Raw genomic sequence first — 18,127 nt, forward strand, 5'->3', positions numbered from 1 at the left:
GCATTATAGTCAATGGCAAGTGATGACTAAGCAAAATGTGACAACCAATTATCTCAGTAATGAAACAAAATATTATTTTTTATTAAACTAAAAAGTAAACTAAAAAAGTGAAAGCACAAAAAGAGTGAAAATAAGGCCACAAAAAATGGGTTAACTTCCCCTTTAATCTGTTAAATCTTTTTGTTTACTTTATGAAAGGTAATTTATTACTATTTCAAATTTTAAAACAAATATTTTATCTTTAACTCTGCGTTGTTGGAAAAAGACCTGTATGTAAGCATTTCACTGTAGTTTATCTGATTTTATTGAGAATGATGTCAATCTTACGGATCTGACCTGATCCATGAACTGACTAATAGCCCCGATATCAAACAGATTGCTAGATTTAATGCTGACCTGTCCTTGGATCTGTGCCAACTATTACGATTCAACAGTTCCGTTACCCATTCTTATTATAAAAGGAAAACGTACATAACAACACTATCAAATTCTACTTTAATCAAACTTAATGATATACCTTAAAATGGCTGTCTGATAGTGAAATAATGGCGAGAAAGTTAAAATTCTAGAAACGAGGGAACTGTCTGCCTCTACATATTCCATCAGAGCTTTGGGGGAGAGAGGGAGAGGGTTGGTGTGTGGGAGGGGCCATCAGGTGAGCTTGGGGCCGGTGTATAAGAGCATGTCCAGGTGATAGAGAAGGGACACGGCAGTGCGAGTAGCAGCAGAGAAAAGGAGACTTACAAAGGTGCCACGGAGAACAGGTAGGAAATATATCTCTCCCTCTCTACCACAAATCTTTCTTCACTATCCCTTATCCCTCAATCTGATCCTTTTCCTGGTAAATGTGCCTTAAATGCTGTGAACTTTTCCAGACTCTTTCAGTCTATAAAAACGTGAACAACTCTGAATAGATGTGCAATTACTTGTAATTCTGCATGGCAGTTATTCATTATTGTTTCCACTCAGCTATACTTTTGAGTTATAATGATATGAGGACAGAAGCAGATTATCTGTGCAGTTTTGTGACATGCATGTGGTATCTGGGTCTGTATTCACAATGATACAGAATAGAGGTGCTGATATAGGATCAGTTTTGACTTGTAGATCACAATGATTAAAATGATATGGACAGGGGGAACATGATCCCCAATCATCACTCCTACCTACTCTGAGATGCTCAATAATAAACTCTTGTTTCCTTCCAGAAAGGTATTAATCATGATCCGAGGTCTGCTGTCGGTGTTGTTTGTCCTTGTGGCCGTAGCTGTGTCTTCATCTTTGGCCAAGCCTGAGAAGAACATTGCCAAGAGGGGGAAGAGGATCCCTCAGACTCTCTCTAGAGGTAACACTCCCTCCCCTTACTATTTTTCAAGGCTTATCACAGTGTGGTGTTTGAATGAATGAAAGAAAGGTTTAAAGAGTACAGTACACTTTTTCCTTATTCTCAAAGCACTGGTCTGTGTGGTCTAAGATATCTAATGAATAGAGCTGACATACGATTCCTTATTCTACATGTCAGCGGAGGCATGTCTGTTCTACGCAATATATCTCTACCTGAATGTTCTGTAATGTTGCATCTTCGTGAGCGGACCCCAGGTATTCTGACACTGTTCTTCCTTTCGGTCTCCTGTAGGCTGGGGTGATCAGCTGATCTGGGCTCAAACCTATGAGGAGGCTCTGTACTGGGCCAGGGCACAGTGAGTGAACAAACCTTTATGACTACATGCGAAATGGCATCCTATTTCTTATGTGGTGCACAATAGGGAGTAGGGTGTTATTTCACATACTTACAGTGGGGCAAAAAAGTATTTAGTCAGCCACCAATTGTGCAAGTTCTCCTACTTAAAAAGATGAGAGAGGCCTGTAATTTTCATCATAGGTACACTTCAACTATGATAGACAAAATGAGGGAAAAAAATCCAGAAAATCACATTGTAGGATTTTTAATGAATTTATTTGCAAATTATGGTGGAAAATAAGTATTTGGTCACCTACAAACAAGCAAGATTTCTGGCTCTCACAGACCTGTAACTTCTTCTTTAAGAGGCTCCTCTGTCCTCCACTCGTTACCTGTATTAATGGCACCTGTTTGAACTTGTTATCAGTATAAAAGACACCTGTCCACAACTTCAAACAGTCACACTCCAAAGAGCTGTCAAAGGACACCAGAAACAAAATTGTAGACCTGCACCAGGCTGGGAAGACTGAATCTGCAATAGGTAAGCAGCTTGGTTTGAAGAAATCAACTGTGGGAGCAATTATTAGGAAATGGAAGACATACAAGACCACTGATAATCTCCCTCGATCTGGGGCTCCACGAAAGATCTCACCCCGTGGGGTCAAAATGATCACAAGAACGGTGAGCAAAAATCCCAGAACCACACGGGGGGACCTAGTGAATGACCTGCAGAGAGCTGGGACCAAAGTAACAAAGCCTACCATCAGTAACACACTACGCCGCCAGGGACTCAAATCCTGCAGTGCCAGACGTGTCCCCCTGTTTAAGACAGTACATGTCCAGGCCCGTCTGAAGTTTGCTAGAGAACATTTGGATGATCCAGAAGAAGATTGGGAGAATGTCATATGGTCAGATGAAACCAAAATATAACTTTTTGGTAAAAACTCAACTCGTTGTGTTTGGAGGACAAAGAATGCTGAGTTGCATCCAAAGAACACCATACCTACTGTGAAGCATGGGGGTGGAAACATCACGCTTTGGGGCTGTTTTTCTGCAAAGGGACCAGGACGACTGATCCGTGTAAAGGAAAGACCCCATTCATATGGGGCCATGTATCGTGAGATTTTGGGTGAAAACCTCCTTCCATCAGCAAGGGCATTGAAGATGAAACGGGGCTGGGTCTTTCAGCATGACAATGATCCCAAACACACCGCCCGGGCAACGAAGGAGTGGCTTCGTAAGAAGCATTTCAAGGTCCTGGAGTGGCCTAGCCAGTCTCCAGATCTCAACCCCAAAGAAAATATTTGGAGGGAGTTGAAAGTCCGTGTTGCCCAGCAACAGTTCCAAAACATCACTGCTCTAGAGGAGATCTGCATGGAGGAATGGGCCAAAATACCAGCAACAGTGTGTAAAAACCTTGTGAAGACTTACAGAAAACGTTTGACCTCTGTCATTGCCAACAAAGGGTATATAACAAAGTATTGAGATAAACTTTTGTTATTGACCAAACACTTATTTTCCACCATAATTTTGATTTTTTTTCTCTCATTTTGTCTGTCATAGTTGAAGTGTACCTATGATGAAAATTACAGGCCTCTCTCATCTTTTTAAGTGGGAGAACTTGCACAATTGGTGGCTGACTAAAAACTTTTTTGCCCCACTGTATAATAGATCTGGATAACTGATGTGTTGTCTTCGCAAAAAAAGCAAATACATTTCAAGGCATTTCTTGGCATCTCCTTTCTATTCTAATCTATTGTAACCAGAACTACTTTGTCTCCACAGGAACAAGCCTCTGATGGTCATCTTTCACCTGGAGGACTGTCCCCACAGCGCATGTAAGACCCTGATCTCTAACCCCTGACCTCTAACCCCTGACCTACAGCAAATAAACTGCCACTTTATTGCACTTTCCTGAACAGACCTCAGGTCAAAGTCACTCCCTTGGCTAGTTATGCATCCTGGCATTCTCCCAAATTGTGATGCATCATTCAGTTGTATTAGATGCCAGGACTTGTTTAAACAACAATTATCAAACTCGTAGTAGAACAAACAGGACTCTGTTTACCAAGGTGTTATATATCTCCAAGGTGTTATCTATCCTAGTATGTTACTCAACTGTTAATAGATGGAGATCTCTTAAGTCAATATAATGTTTTCCATCATTTATTTCATGATCTCTTTCGTGTATCCAGCCATGAAGAAGGCCTTCGCTGAAGACAAGGACATCCAGAAGGTACTTGATGAAGACTTCATCATTCTCAATCTGGTGGTGAGTTTTAAATTCAGACTTTGGAAAACGTGACTAGAATCATGCCAAGCACAATACATACATGAATTATCTTTTGATCTATTTTATGATTTTACTTTATAGTATATATACTTTTTTGTATTCATATTTTACTTTGACTTTTGTTTTAGTTTTTTTAAACAGACATTTAGTATCTAGAAAGACATAAATAATGACGTTGTGTTTCTCTCCCTGTGTTATCAGTATGAAACCACAGACAAGCATCTCTCCCCTGATGGCCAGTATGTCCCCAGAATCATCTTTGTCGGTGAGTGATGAGGTCACGTTTTCCATGCAGCATTACATGCTAACACATTTCAATACTTTGTCTCTGATGGCATCAAACAAAAGTGCCAGATTTGAATCAATAGTTCTCTCTCCCCCTCCCCCCTCTCTCTCTCTTTCTCTCCCCTCAGATCCCTCTATGACAGTGAGAGCTGACATCACAGGACGCTACTCCAACCGCATGTACGCCTATGAGCCTTCTGACACCCAACTCTGTGAGTACAACTTGATCTTATCTCCCTCTTGAATGTTTGATTGCATACTAACAGTTTACATACTGTTAATAAATCAGTATTTAGTAGATTATAAATATTTAAGCATTTATTCACATTTATAAGGTTTTATAAATGTAAAGTATTAGAAATTGTAACCAGACATTGTTTTATAATTCAAATATATTACATTTGGCCATTAGTGCCATCATCAACAACAACAAATTACTCCTCTGTGAGAAACAACCTGCTCTTGAACGACTCTTGTGTGACTTAGTCTTGAATTCTCTTGAGTGACTCTTCATTTTCCCTTCTCCCTACAGTGTTGAGCAACATGCAGAAGGCCAAGAAGCTGCTGAAGACTGAGTTGTAAGCACTGACAATGCATGTGACCCGTTGACCTTTGCCTGTGACTTCAGAGGTTTTCTGAACATTCTCAGAATGATCTCTGGAGCCTAGGAGTCAGCCAGTGGGATACTGTCACCATGTAAACCTAAGCACTGGAAAAAACTAGTCTTCACTTTCACAAACTAATTTAAATGTTTTGGGGGGATTTTCCCTGAAACTCTGTCTACATTTGTAATGTATTGCTGTACATCTAAGATGTATTTTTATTAAATATAGTGCAATTCTTAAATTATGTGTGTATTATTGTAAAACCAGAGTTACCAGTATTACATTTTTTGACTCAAGTTAAAAGAGCTATTAAAAAGACAGAAACTGTGTGCGCATGAATGTGTGTGTGCATGTGTATGTGTGTATCTAGGGAGTGAGTGCTGACATCCTGGTCACATCCTGAATGGGCTTGGCCATTGAGGGTATGAAAGAACTTTTTCTGAGTCACTCCTGGTTGCCTGGTTACTGAACCGGTCACAGCCTGGTTGCCTGGCTACCGAACCTCAACCAATGCCTTTGTTGTATAACGGGGCTTCCTTCTTAAAAAAAAAAAAAAACACACACATACACACACACAGTGACCTGAGTAGTTATCTTTGCTCTTCATGGGAATCTATGCAAATGATATGCCAGAAAGCAAATAAAAGCATTACTTACAAAACTGATTTTAGTTTCTTGGAAATGCTTAGGCTCCTGCTGTGAGCTGAGCTCAACATTTTGCAACTTCACAGGTTGTGTTTCTATTGAAACAGAGCACAACTAACCCAGTGAATGTCGACTGGTCAACTTGACTGGGCATCGTTGGGAAATGAGTTACTATCAATGTTGATAGGAGAACAGAAACGGGATGAAAAAGATGTAAAATATCAATTTTATTGTGATTTCTTGTACAAAGGCTCAGGTACCTAGTTCACAGAACCATCAGTAGCAGCAGCACATCCTAGCAGAGACATGATGCAGCAGCACATCTTAGCAGAGACATGATGCAGCAGCACATCCTAGCAGAGACATGATGCAGCAGCACATCCTAGCAGAGACATGATGCAGCAGCACATCCTAGCAGAGACATGATACAGCAGCACATCCTAGCAGAGACATGAAGCAGCAGCACATCCTAGCAGAGACATGATGCAGCAGCACATCCTAGCAGAGACATGATGCAGCAGCACATCCTAGCAGAGACATGATGCAGCAGCACATCCTAGCAGAGACATGATACAGCAGCACATCCTAGCAGAGACATGAAGCAGCAGCACATCCTAGCAGAGACATGATGCAGCAGCACATCCTAGCAGAGACACGATACAGCAGCACATCCTAGCAGACATGATGCAGCAGCACATCCTAGCAGAGACACGATACAGCAGCACATCCTAGCAGAGACATGATGCAGCAGCACATCCTAGCAGAGACACGATACAGCAGCACATCCTAGCAGACATGATGCAGCAGCACATCCTAGCAGAGACACGATACAGCAGCACATCCTAGCAGAGACATGATGCAGCAGCACATCCTAGCAGAGACATGATGCAGCAGCACATCCTAGCAGAGACATGATGCAGCAGCACATCCTAGCAGAGACATGATGCAGCAGCACTTCCTAGCAGAGACATGATGCAGCAGCACATCCTAGCAGAGACATGATGCAGCAGCACATCCTAGCAGAGACATGATGCAGCAGCACATCCTAGCAGAGACATGATGCAGCAGCACATCCTAGCAGAGACATGATACAGCAGCACATCCTAGCAGAGACGTGAAGCAGCAGCACATCCTAGCAGAGACATGATGCAGCAGCACATCCTAGCAGAGACACGATACAGCAGCACATCCTAGCAGACATGATGCAGCAGCACATCCTAGCAGAGACATGATGCAGCTGCACATCCTAGCAGAGACATGATGCAGCAGCACATCCTAGCAGAGACATGATGCAGCAGCACATCCTAGCAGAGACATGATGCAGCTGCACATCCTAGCAGAGACATGATGCAGCAGCACATCCTAGCAGAGACATGATGCAGCAGCACATACTAGCAGAGACATGATGCAGCAGCACATCCTAGCAGAGACATGATGCAGCAGCACATCCTAGCAGAGACATGATGCAGCAGCACATCCTAGCAGAGACATGATGCAGCAGCACATCCTAGCAGAGACATGATACAGCAGCACATCCTAGCAGAGACATGAAGCAGCAGCACATCCTAGCAGAGACATGATGCAGCAGCACATCCTAGCAGAGACATGATGCAGCAGCACATCCTAGCAGAGACATGATGCAGCAGCACATCCTAGCAGAGACATGATACAGCAGCACATCCTAGCAGAGACATGAAGCAGCAGCACATCCTAGCAGAGACATGATGCAGCAGCACATCCTAGCAGAGACACGATACAGCAGCACATCCTAGCAGACATGATGCAGCAGCACATCCTAGCAGAGACACGATACAGCAGCACATCCTAGCAGACATGATGCAGCAGCACATCCTAGCAGAGACACGATACAGCAGCACATCCTAGCAGAGACATGATGCAGCAGCACATCCTAGCAGAGACATGATGCAGCAGCACATCCTAGCAGAGACATGATGCAGCAGCACATCCTAGCAGAGACATGATGCAGCAGCACATCCTAGCAGAGACATGATGCAGCAGCACATCCTAGCAGAGACATGATGCAGCAGCACATCCTAGCAGAGACATGATGCAGCAGCACATCCTAGCAGAGACATGATGCAGCAGCACATCCTAGCAGAGACATGACGCAGCAGCACATCCTAGCAGAGACATGATACAGCAGCACATCCTAGCAGAGACATGAAGCAGCAGCACATCCTAGCAGAGACATGATGCAGCAGCACATCCTAGCAGAGACACGATACAGCAGCACATCCTAGCAGACATGATGCAGCAGCACATCCTAGCAGAGACATGATGCAGCTGCACATCCTAGCAGAGACATGATGCAGCAGCACATCCTAGCAGAGACATGATGCAGCAGCACATCCTAGCAGAGACATGATGCAGCTGCACATCCTAGCAGAGACATGATGCAGCAGCACATCCTAGCAGAGACATGATGCAGCAGCACATACTAGCAGAGACATGATGCAGCAGCACATCCTAGCAGAGACATGATGCAGCAGCACATCCTAGCAGAGACATGATGCAGCAGCACATCCTAGCAGAGACATGATGCAGCAGCACATCCTAGCAGAGACATGATGCAGCAGCACATCCTAGCAGAGACATGATGCAGCAGCACATCCTAGCAGAGACATGATGCAGCAGCACATCCTAGCAGAGACATGATGCAGCAGCACATCCTAGCAGAGACATGATGCAGCAGCACATCCTAGCAGAGACATGATGCAGCAGCACATCCTAGCAGAGACATGATGCAGCAGCACATCCTAGCAGAGACACGATACAGCAGCACATCCTAGCAGAGACACGATGCAGCAGCACATCCTAGCAGAGACATGATGCAGCAGCACATCCTAGCAGAGACATGATGCAGCAGCACATCCTAGCAGAGACACGATACAGCAGCACATCCTAGCAGAGACACGATACAGCAGCACACAATCGACTGCCAGGCTTTGTAACACTATCAGCAGAACAAAGTGTATCATATGTGTTTTCAGGTCAGACTTCCCCAGAATGACATAGTGTTGATATTCAGACGGCATAAGCAACTGACTCTTACATTAATGCATTTGGTTTAGCAGATTTCTAATCATTAGGAATGTTTACACAGAAATACACATACAGAACAACTTCTTTGTTGAATACTGTGTAGCATGATGACGTGAAGTAAAGGCAACAACAAGCTGCTTAAATAGCTGTAGTTATGTAGTTACAGCACACAACTGTCAACAGCGCGCTACAGTCCTGTTATTGAGTGTTAAAATCAAATGTACAAATATTCAATGATATCTTCAATCGCCATGCGCTCAAAATAATACAAACTGTTCTTCATTATGTCAGTCGTTGTTTGTACTACAGGAGTCATTCAGTAGTCACAACATCACAGTTCACATGCTCTAATACTGGTCTGAGCATACTGAACGCTTGCCCATCAACGGTGTATCAAATATCAAATGTATTCTCTGAAAACGTTGAATCCAAGAGATTTGTCATCGGAAGCAGAGCCATATACGTATGAGAGGTTAAATACAGGATATGATTGGGATTGGGAGTGGCTTCAGGTGTCCTATTAGGGTAATAGACTCATGCAGCATTTTAATATACAGCCGGGTCGTGTTCTTTAGGGCACACAACAGAAAACATTTAGCAACTGAAAATGTAAAGGAAAATGTAGTTCCTCCTGTCTCAGTCAGTTTTCTCCTGTTTAGTGCCCTAACGAACGCGACCCAGTTATTTTCCAGACACACACCTTTATGAAACACCACACAAAGGCCTGCCGCTGCGCTCAGCTGGTGAAAACACACACAAGTCACTCGCTTATCTACAAACACAGCCCCTAAAACAGGCGGCAAACCCACCAGGAGAGCTACTGCAGGCTTTTGCTCCGGCCCCACTTTAACTAACACAACCGATTCAGCTGAAAATGGTCCCGATGAGCAACTCATTTGTTTAGAATCAGCTGTGTTAGTGTTAGTTAGAGTAGGGCTTGAGAAAAAGCCTGCACATCCATTAGCTCTCCAGGAGGAGGGCTAGCCACTTCCAGGATGTGGGGTGAGGGGGGCAGGGCGCAGAGCCAGCAGTTGCCAGCAGTTACAGGAAGGCACTGGGATTGGCTCGAGGGTCTTTCTGGTTCCTGTATTGATACGTTAGCCACACCCCCAGGATCTGAAGCAGGAATAAAGAATAAACATTACTGAGCCCAGTTTTATCATACTGACCCTACAAATAACAGATCGTATACTGTAAATATACATTTTCATTCCCTATTAGATTTTATAAACTGCAGTTTACTGTAAGTCATTAAGTTCAATTGATTGAATGCTTGATTGAGACCCCAGACCATTCTCTGACTGTATATAAAGGGAGATCTCACCTCAGTGAAGCTGAAGAAGAGGCCTATCCCGCCCACGAAGCGCAGCACCTCTCCTGCATGCGCCTGGATGTGCTCAGCACACGGTGAACAGGAGTGGTTGGGGAAACAGGCCTGTAGAGGGACACAGAAACACCACACAGACCAGGTAGTCAGGAAAACGGCTTCACAGTCACAATACTGAATATACAGCAGCTGATATCATCAGAACCAGTTTGCTAAAAATATCAGAGCCATATCAACACAGATGTATGGGTAAACACACGTTTTTTAGACAATCCCATTTGTTGTAATGATACATCTTGATATGTACCAACAGAGCTTGTGACCTGTGATGGAGAGGTCAAAGACAACATACTGTACATTCAGATTCAGTGCACCAGAGGGTTCATTTGTTAATGCTTACAGCGTCACAGGTCCCGTTGTTGTCTACGTGGTAGAAGCCACAGCAGTTGAGACTCTTCTCTACGTCTCTCTGGGTGGTGTGAGAGTTGTTCCATCCCACCTCCAACAGTTGTTCCTAAAACAGGGGTACAACAGCAAGCACTGACCACCATAGATACACCCATATACATATACATTAGGTGCATTACAATGCCTGTATACACAGGACCAGACATTTCTAAGGTAGTCTGCTGTTCTTGAACCAGATGGAGGTAAGTCTGAATGAAATAGTGATTTTATTTTTTTTGAATTTTACCCCTTTTTCTCCCCAATTTCGTGGTATCCAATTGTTGTAGTAGCTACTATCTTGTCTCATCGCTACAACTCCCGTATGGGCTCGGGAGAGACGAAGGTTGAAAGTCATGCGTCCTCCGATACACAACCCAACCAGCCGTACTGCTTCTTAACACAGCGCGCGTCCAACCCGGAAGCCAGCCACACCAATGTGTCGGAGGCTACACCGTGCACCTGGCAACCTTGGCTAGCGCTCACTGCGCCCGGCCCGCCACAGGAGTCGCTGGTGCGCGATGAGACAAGGAGATCCCTACCGACCAATCCCTCCCTAACCCGGACGACGCTAGGCCAATTGTGCGTCGCCCCATGGACCTCCCGGTCGCGGCCGGTTACGACAGAGCCTGGGCGCGAACCCAGGGACTCTGATGGCACAGCTGGCGCTGTAGTACAGCGCCCTTAACCACGGGAGGCCCGAAATAGTGATTTTGAAAGGTACTCCATAGCGCATGGAACCGGAACACACCGTAGTGCCGAGACATGGGAGGTCCCTAGATCTGAGATTTCACCACAACATTAACCAATAACAGACACATCATGATTCATTAGCATATGTTGTCTCTGTATCTATCTAGAATTGAATCACAAGATTTCTGTGATTTGTCTGAAAAGTTGTTTTTGTTCCTATAGAACTGAAAGGAATGTTGTTGTGATTGACAGGAGTTTGTGTTCCTACCTGCTGATCCTTGTTGATGGCCAGACAGGCGCTGGAGACAGAGAACTGGACGATGAACACCATGAAGAGGATGATCATATACTGGGCTCCACTGTCAAGGAACAACACTCCAATACACACATTCTCAACACAGAGCTTTTGTAGTTTTGAACCAGTTGGTCACACTTCCGAAGGCAAAGGTTACTTATTTTCAACAGTCAACTGTTTTATTTCTCTAAACTTCTGTATTAGTAATATGGAATATTATAGATTAATACTATAATAATGTAATAATAACACTGTAATAATGACTGAAAGCCAGTCGGTATTATGCCCCGATGACTAAGCCAGAAGCAGGGGTCGGCAGTGTCTACGCAGGCTGACTACAATGTGCAATACGATACTAGACCTGGTCTCACAGATGTTATTGCGTGTGCATGCCATGCATGAATGGAAAATAGGCAGGGATTTTTCCACAACATACAGTAGGGTAGGGAGGGGTAAGATATCAGTACAGCCTGGAAAACAACTAATGGATATACCACAACATACAGTAGGGTAGGGAGGGGTAAGATATCAGCACAGCCTGGAAAACAACTAATGGATATACCACAACATACAGTAGGGTAGGGAGGGGTAAGATATCAGTACAGCCTGGAAAACAACTAGTGGATATACCACAACATACAGTAGGGTAGGGAGGGGTAAGATATCAGCACAGCCTGGAAAACAACTAATGGATATACCACAACATACAGTAGGGTAGGGAGGGGTAAGATATCAGCACAGCCTGGAAAACAACTAATGGATATACCACAACATACAGTAGGGTAGGGAGGGGTAAGATATCAGCACAGCCTGGAAAACAACTAGTGGATATACCACAAGGGGCTATGAGTCTTATTGAAATAAAGCACAGCGGGTGAGGGTAAAGGACAACGTGGAGAGGATTGTCTCTTTCAGACGATCCCTTTTGGCGAGCTGCTGAAGCTATTGGAAAAGCTTATTGAAACTTCAGTTCTTTTGAATTTAACACATCTACTTGACCTGAAACTTGACCCCAAACCTGAACTCAAGCCATAATTCAAATTCTAGACCCCAAATTCACTTGGGTCTTGGGTCAGGTCAAGTCTGCCTTGGTGGAAGGTTAGGATACGAAGAAGAGTAGGACCTGGTGGTGCTTCACGGCCCCAATGAGGCCGACCAACGCCACGAAGAACAGGAAAACGCCTACTCCAATGACTCCGCCCACCACCTGGAAGCTGGACACCAGGCCGAACCACTTCCCCCACGCAGCGATGCCGATCATCAGCAGACTCACCAACTAGAGAGGGAGGGACGGATAGACGGACCGACAGAAAGACGGATAAATAGACAGGCAGGCGCAGACACAAAAACAGAGACAGACAGCCAAGATGACCCTAAACAACAGATACAGTGGGGAGAACAAGTATTTGATACACTGACGATTTTGCAGGTTTTCCTACTTACAAAGCATGTAGAGGTCTGTAATTTTTTTATCATAGGTACACTTCAACTGTGAGAGACGGAATCGAAAACCAAAATCCAGATAATCACATTGTATGATTTTTAAGTAATTAATTAGCATTTTATTGCATGACATAAGTATTTGATACATCAAAAAAGCAGAACTTAATATTTGGTACAGAAACCTTTGTTTGCAATTACAGAGATCATACGTTTCCTGTAGTTCTTGACCAGGTTTGCACACACTGCAGCAGGGATTTTGGCCCACTCCTCCATACAGACCTTCTCCAGATCCTTCAGATTTCGGGTCTCTGGGCAATACGGACTTTCAGCTCCCTCCAAAAATGTTCTATTGGGTTCAGGTCTGGAGACTGGCTAGGCCACTCCAGGACCTTGAGATGCTTCTTACGGAGCCCCTCCTTAGTTGCCCTGGCTGTGTGTTTCGGGTCGTTGTCATGTTGGAAGACCCAGCCACAACCCATTTTCAATGCTCTTACTGAGGGAAGGAGGTTGTTGGCCAAGATCTCACGATACATGACCCCATCCATCCTCCCCTCAATACGGTGCAGTCGTCCTGTCCCCTTTGCAGAAAAGCATCCCCAAAGAATTATGTTTCCACCTCCATGCTTCACGGTTGGGATGGTGTTCTTGGGGTTGTACTCATCCTTCTTCTTCCTCCAAACACAGCGAGTGGAGTTTAGACCAATTTGAGACTGTGGTGCCAGCTCTATTCAGGTCATTGACCAGGCCCTGCCGTGTAGTTCTGGGCTGATCCCTCACCTTCCTCATGATCATTGATGCCCCACGAGGTGAGATCTTGCATGGAGCCCCAGACCGAGGGTGATTGACCATCATCTTGAACTTCTTCCATTTTCTAATAATTGCGCCGACAGTTGTTGCCTTCTCACCAAGCTGCTTGCCTATTGTCCTGTAGCCCATCCCAGCCTTGTGCAGGTCTACAATTTTACCCCTGATGTCCTTACACAGCTCTCTGGTCTTGGCCATTGTGGAGAGGTTGGAGTCTGTTTGATTGAGTGTGTGGACAGGTGTCTTTTATAAAGGCAACGAGTTCAAACAGGTGCAGTTAATACAGGTAATGAGTGGAGAACAGGAAGGGCTTCTTAAAGAAAAACTAACAGGTCTGTGAGAGATGGAATTATTACTGGTTGGTAGGTGATCAAATACTTATGTCATGCAATAAAATGCAAATTCATTACTTAAAAATCTTACAATGTGATTTTCTGGATTTTGGTTTTAGATTCCATCTCTCACAGTTGAAGTGTACCTATGATAAAAATTACAGACCTCTACATGCTTTGTACGTGGGAAAACCTGCAAAATCGGCAGTGTATCAAATACTTGTTCTCCCCACTGTATCTTATATCATTGTATGAAGTACAGTGCCTTGCGAAAGTATTCGGCCCCCTTGAACTTTGCGACCCTTTGCCACATTTCAGGCTTCAAGCATAAAGATATAAAACTGTATTTTTTTGTGAAGAATCAACAACAAGTGGGACACAATCATGAAGTGGAACGACATTTATTGGATATTTCAAACTTTTTTAACAAATCAAAAACTGAAAAATTGGGCGTGCAAAATTATTCAGCCCCTTTACTTTCAGTGCAGCAAACTCTCTCCAGAAGTTCAGTGAGGATCTCTGAATGATCCAATGTTGACCTAAATGACTAATGATGATAAATACAATCCACCTGTGTGTAATCAAGTCTCCGTATAAATGCACCTGCACTGTGATAGTCTCAGAGGTCCGTTAAAAGCGCAGAGAGCATCATGAAGAACAAGGAACACACCAGGCAGGTCCGAGATACTGTTGTGAAGAAGTTTAAAGCCGGATTTGGATACAAAAAGATTTCCCAAGCTTTAAACATCCCAAGGAGCACTGTGCAAGCGATAATATTGAAATGGAAGGAGTATCAGACCACTGCAAATCTACCAAGACCTGGCCGTCCCTCTAAACTTTCAGCTCATACAAGGAGAAGACTGATCAGAGATGCAGCCAAGAGGCCCATGATCACTCTGGATGAACTGCAGAGATCTACAGCTGAGGTGGGAGACTCTGTCCATAGGACAACAATCAGACGTATATTGCACAAATCTGGCCTTTATGGAAGAGTGGCAAGAAGAAAGCCATTTCTTAAAGATATCCATAAAAAGTGTTGTTTAAAGTTTGCCACACGCCACCTGGGAGACACACCAAACATGTGGAAGAAGGTGCTCTGGTCAGATGAAACCAAAATTGAACTTTTTGGCAACAATGCAAAACGTTATGTTTGGCGTAAAAGCAACACAGCTCATCACCCTGAACACACCATCCCCACTGTCAAACATGGTGGTGGCGGGCCTCCCGGGTGGCGCAGTGGTTAAGGGCGCTGTACTGCAGCGCCAGCTGTGCCATCAGAGTCCCTGGGTTCGCGCCCAGGCTCTGTCGTAACCGGCCGCAACCGGGAGGTCCGTGGGGCGACGCACAATTGGCCTAGCGTCGTCCGGGTTAGGGAGGGATTGGTCGGTAGGGATCTCCTTGTCTCATCGCGCACCAGCGACTCCTGTGGCGGGCCGGGCGCAGTGCGCGCTAGCCAAGGTTGCCAGGTGCACGGTGTAGCCTCCGACACATTGGTGCGGCTGGCTTCCGGGTTGGATGCGCGCTGTGTTAAGAAGCAGTACGGCTGGTTGGGTTGTGTATCGGAGGACGCATGACATTCAGCCTTCGTCTCTCCCGAGCCCGTACGGGAGTTGTAGCAATGAGACAAGATAGTAGCTACTACAACAATTGGATACCACAAAATGGGGAGAAAAAGGGGTAAAATTCAAAAAAAAAAAAAAGAAAAAAAGAAAAGAAAAAAAAAGAAAAATAAAACATGGTGGTGGCAGCATCATGGTTTGGGCCTGCTTTTCTTCAGCAGGGACAGGGAAGATGGTTAAAATTGATGGGAAGATGGATGGAGCCAAATACAGGACCATTCTGGAAGAAAACCTGATGGAGTCTGCAAAAGACCTGAGACTGGGACAGAGATTTGTCTTCCAACAAGACAATGATCCAAAACATAAAGCAAAATCTACAATGGAATGGTTCAAAAATAAACATATCCAGGTGTTAGAATGGCCAAGTCAAAGTCCAGACCTGAATCCAACCGAGAATCTGTGGAAAGAACTGAAAACTGCTGTTCACAAATGCTCTCCATCCAACCTCACTGAGCTCGAGCTGTTTTGCAAGGAGGAATGGGAAAAAATGTCAGTCTCTCGATGTGCAAAACTGATAGAGACATTCCCCAAGCGACTTACAGCTGTAATCGCAGCAAAAGGTGGCACTACAAAGTATTAACTTAAGGGGGCTGAATAATTTTGCACGCCCAATTTTTCAGTTTTTGATTTGTTAAAAAAGTTTGAAATATCCAATAAATGTCGTTCCACTTCATGATTGTGTCCCACTTGTTGTTGATTTTTCACAAAAAAATACAGTTTTATATCTTTATGTTTGAAGCCTGAAATGTGGCAAAAGGTTGCAAAGTTCAAGGGGGCTGAATACTTTCGCAAGGCACTGTATGAACTGTATAAACTCTCCACAGTCAAAGAGTAAAAACTGCACTGTGCCGGTGTGTGTGTGTGTGTGTGTATGTGTGTGTGTGTGTGTGTGTGTGTGTGTGTGTGTGTAAGAGAGAGAGAGAGAGAGAGAAAGAGCAAAAGAGAGAGAGAGAGAGAGCGAGAGAGAGAGAGAGAGAGAGAGAGAGAGAGACAGACAGAGAGAGAGAGCGAGAGAGCGAGAGAGAAAGTGAGTGTGGACATTGACCGGAAACTATCAGATAGGGTTACAGGTTATGTATGATATGTAATAAAACAAAGTGAGTGATGTTATTGCAGTGGTATAACCTGTCAGAAGGACACAAGCTACACCTCAAGACTGTGTGCTTTTAGAAATAGACAGGGGCGCAATGTCCCCAGTGAAATTTGCGCCCCTGGAAATAGAAGAAGCAACAGTCAAAAGTGGAACATAATTTTCTATCATTAAAACATTTATATGCCTGTAAATGTATATTCAGTTTAAATATAGGTCACCACTGTGGTCTGTTTTGATGCCACAAGCACTCCTGCAAAACATTGGGTCGTGTTGTGAACATTTGAGGCCCTATGTTGAGGGTTTGTATTGGAATGCTATGGAGTCTACACACACCCTATGTCCCATATAATGTTGTTTTCAGTAACAACCACTTGATAAGAGATATCAGGAATGGTTAGAGCTGAACACAGATAGGATACACCCTTGCATTGGAAAGTGTCAGGACTCAAGAGAGGAAACGAGATAGGAAATAGAGAGAGGAAATAATATATATAGGGCATTTTAAATATTCAGTTGCCTAAATACTGAATATAAATCCTAATATTTGTACGTGCTGAGGTTGCCTTTGTCAAGCAGGAGACGCAAATCGTATTCAAGACAAAGGTTCAGTTTTAATTATTTATAGCAGCAGAGCCTGGTCTGACCCAATGTATTTTTAAAACAGGCTGTACCGCAACAATGTTTCTTACACACCCGCACAGACCGCATAAAAAACGTCATATAGGCTACCGAACCAACGCCCAAAACCTGTTACAGTATAGCTTAGTAATACTCCATATGGTCAATTCTGGAATCGCATACTCACAACATAAAGGATATTGAGCGCACAGAGGCAGTGCTTGGAGCAGGTGAAACCGGAGCAGGCCATCATTGAGATTTTTGATAATAAACCAAACGAATAATAAGATAAAGCAAATCCTTGTAAAAACGAAATAAAAATGGAAATATTCCAAATCAAGACGGTTATGATTGTCCCCACTACAAAGTCTGGTCGCGAGATGAACTAGTATCCTGCCAGCAGCACAAACGTTGACGTGACTTGTGTATGGTAATGAGGAAACCTTCAAAAATAAAAGCCTACATTTCAAAACATTGCAATGAGGATAACTCGTTGCAATGTGATATTGCATTTTAATCAATGGCCACTTTTATTGTGCCAACAAGAAAATGCAATAAGTAATTTCTGAAAACAAATTACAAATAATATATATTTTTTAAATGAACAATGTTTATAATGGAAAAAATACAATGTTGACACTGGTATACTGACAATATTGGGCTGTAGGGAGAACACTTTTCTACCTTTCTCAGCTAAAGTGGGGTGAAAAATACTCACCCAAATATGGTTAGTTTTGGAGGGGAATGTTTTATGGACATATCAAATCAAATTGTATTTGTCACATGCTCCGAATACAGTGAAATGCTTACTTACAAGTATTTAACCAACAATGCAGTTTTATGAAAAATAAGTGTTAAGTAAAAAATAGATAAGTAAAACATTGAAA

General features: G+C 43.7%; 2 protein-coding genes across 2 annotated transcripts; one reads left to right on the top strand and one right to left on the bottom strand.

Annotated features, from left to right (window-relative positions):
- Positions 1–1,216: 1,216 nt before the first annotated feature.
- LOC110488122 (anterior gradient protein 2 homolog) lies at positions 1,217–5,105 on the top strand. The gene is made up of 7 exons (XM_021560151.3): positions 1,217–1,345; positions 1,637–1,700; positions 3,467–3,519; positions 3,877–3,953; positions 4,176–4,239; positions 4,388–4,471; positions 4,792–5,105. Exons 1-7 carry the CDS (start codon positions 1,222–1,224, stop codon positions 4,839–4,841), a joined length of 516 nt encoding a protein of 171 aa, XP_021415826.1. The 5' UTR covers positions 1,217–1,221; the 3' UTR covers positions 4,842–5,105.
- Positions 5,106–5,721: 616 nt separating this feature from the next.
- LOC110488121 (tetraspanin-13) lies at positions 5,722–17,697 on the bottom strand. The gene is made up of 6 exons (XM_021560148.3): positions 17,428–17,697; positions 12,440–12,607; positions 11,305–11,385; positions 10,300–10,413; positions 9,897–10,007; positions 5,722–9,688 (listed from the first exon to the last, which is right to left on the bottom strand). Exons 1-6 carry the CDS (start codon positions 17,491–17,493, stop codon positions 9,614–9,616), a joined length of 615 nt encoding a protein of 204 aa, XP_021415823.2. The 5' UTR covers positions 17,494–17,697; the 3' UTR covers positions 5,722–9,613.
- Between the last annotated feature and the right edge of the window lie 430 nt (positions 17,698–18,127).

Source organism: Oncorhynchus mykiss, chromosome 30 (genome assembly GCF_057628025.1).
Source record: "Oncorhynchus mykiss isolate SJ-2025 chromosome 30, ASM5762802v1, whole genome shotgun sequence".
Taxonomy (NCBI): Eukaryota; Metazoa; Chordata; class Actinopteri; order Salmoniformes; family Salmonidae; genus Oncorhynchus; species Oncorhynchus mykiss.

What these genes read in the sequence shown, in the direction of transcription:
- LOC110488122 (XM_021560151.3), top strand. Translation starts at nt 1,222, where the DNA reads ATGATCCGAGGTCTGCTGTCGGTGTTGTTTGTCCTTGTGGCCGTAGCT. An exon ending in CTGTACTGGGCCAGGGCACA is followed by an intron (nt 1,701 to 3,466) that starts GTGAGTGAACAA and finishes TTGTCTCCACAG; the next exon opens with GAACAAGCCTCTGATGGTCA. An exon ending in GCCTTCTGACACCCAACTCT is followed by an intron (nt 4,472 to 4,791) that starts GTGAGTACAACT and finishes TTCTCCCTACAG; the next exon opens with TGTTGAGCAACATGCAGAAG.
- LOC110488121 (XM_021560148.3), bottom strand. Translation starts at nt 17,493, where the DNA reads ATGATGGCCTGCTCCGGTTTCACCTGCTCCAAGCACTGCCTCTGTGCG. An exon ending in CCATCAACAAGGATCAGCAG is followed by an intron (nt 10,414 to 11,304) that starts GTAGGAACACAA and finishes CCCCTGTTTTAG; the next exon opens with GAACAACTGTTGGAGGTGGG. An exon ending in TCTTCTTCAGCTTCACTGAG is followed by an intron (nt 9,689 to 9,896) that starts GTGAGATCTCCC and finishes TTCCTGCTTCAG; the next exon opens with ATCCTGGGGGTGTGGCTAAC.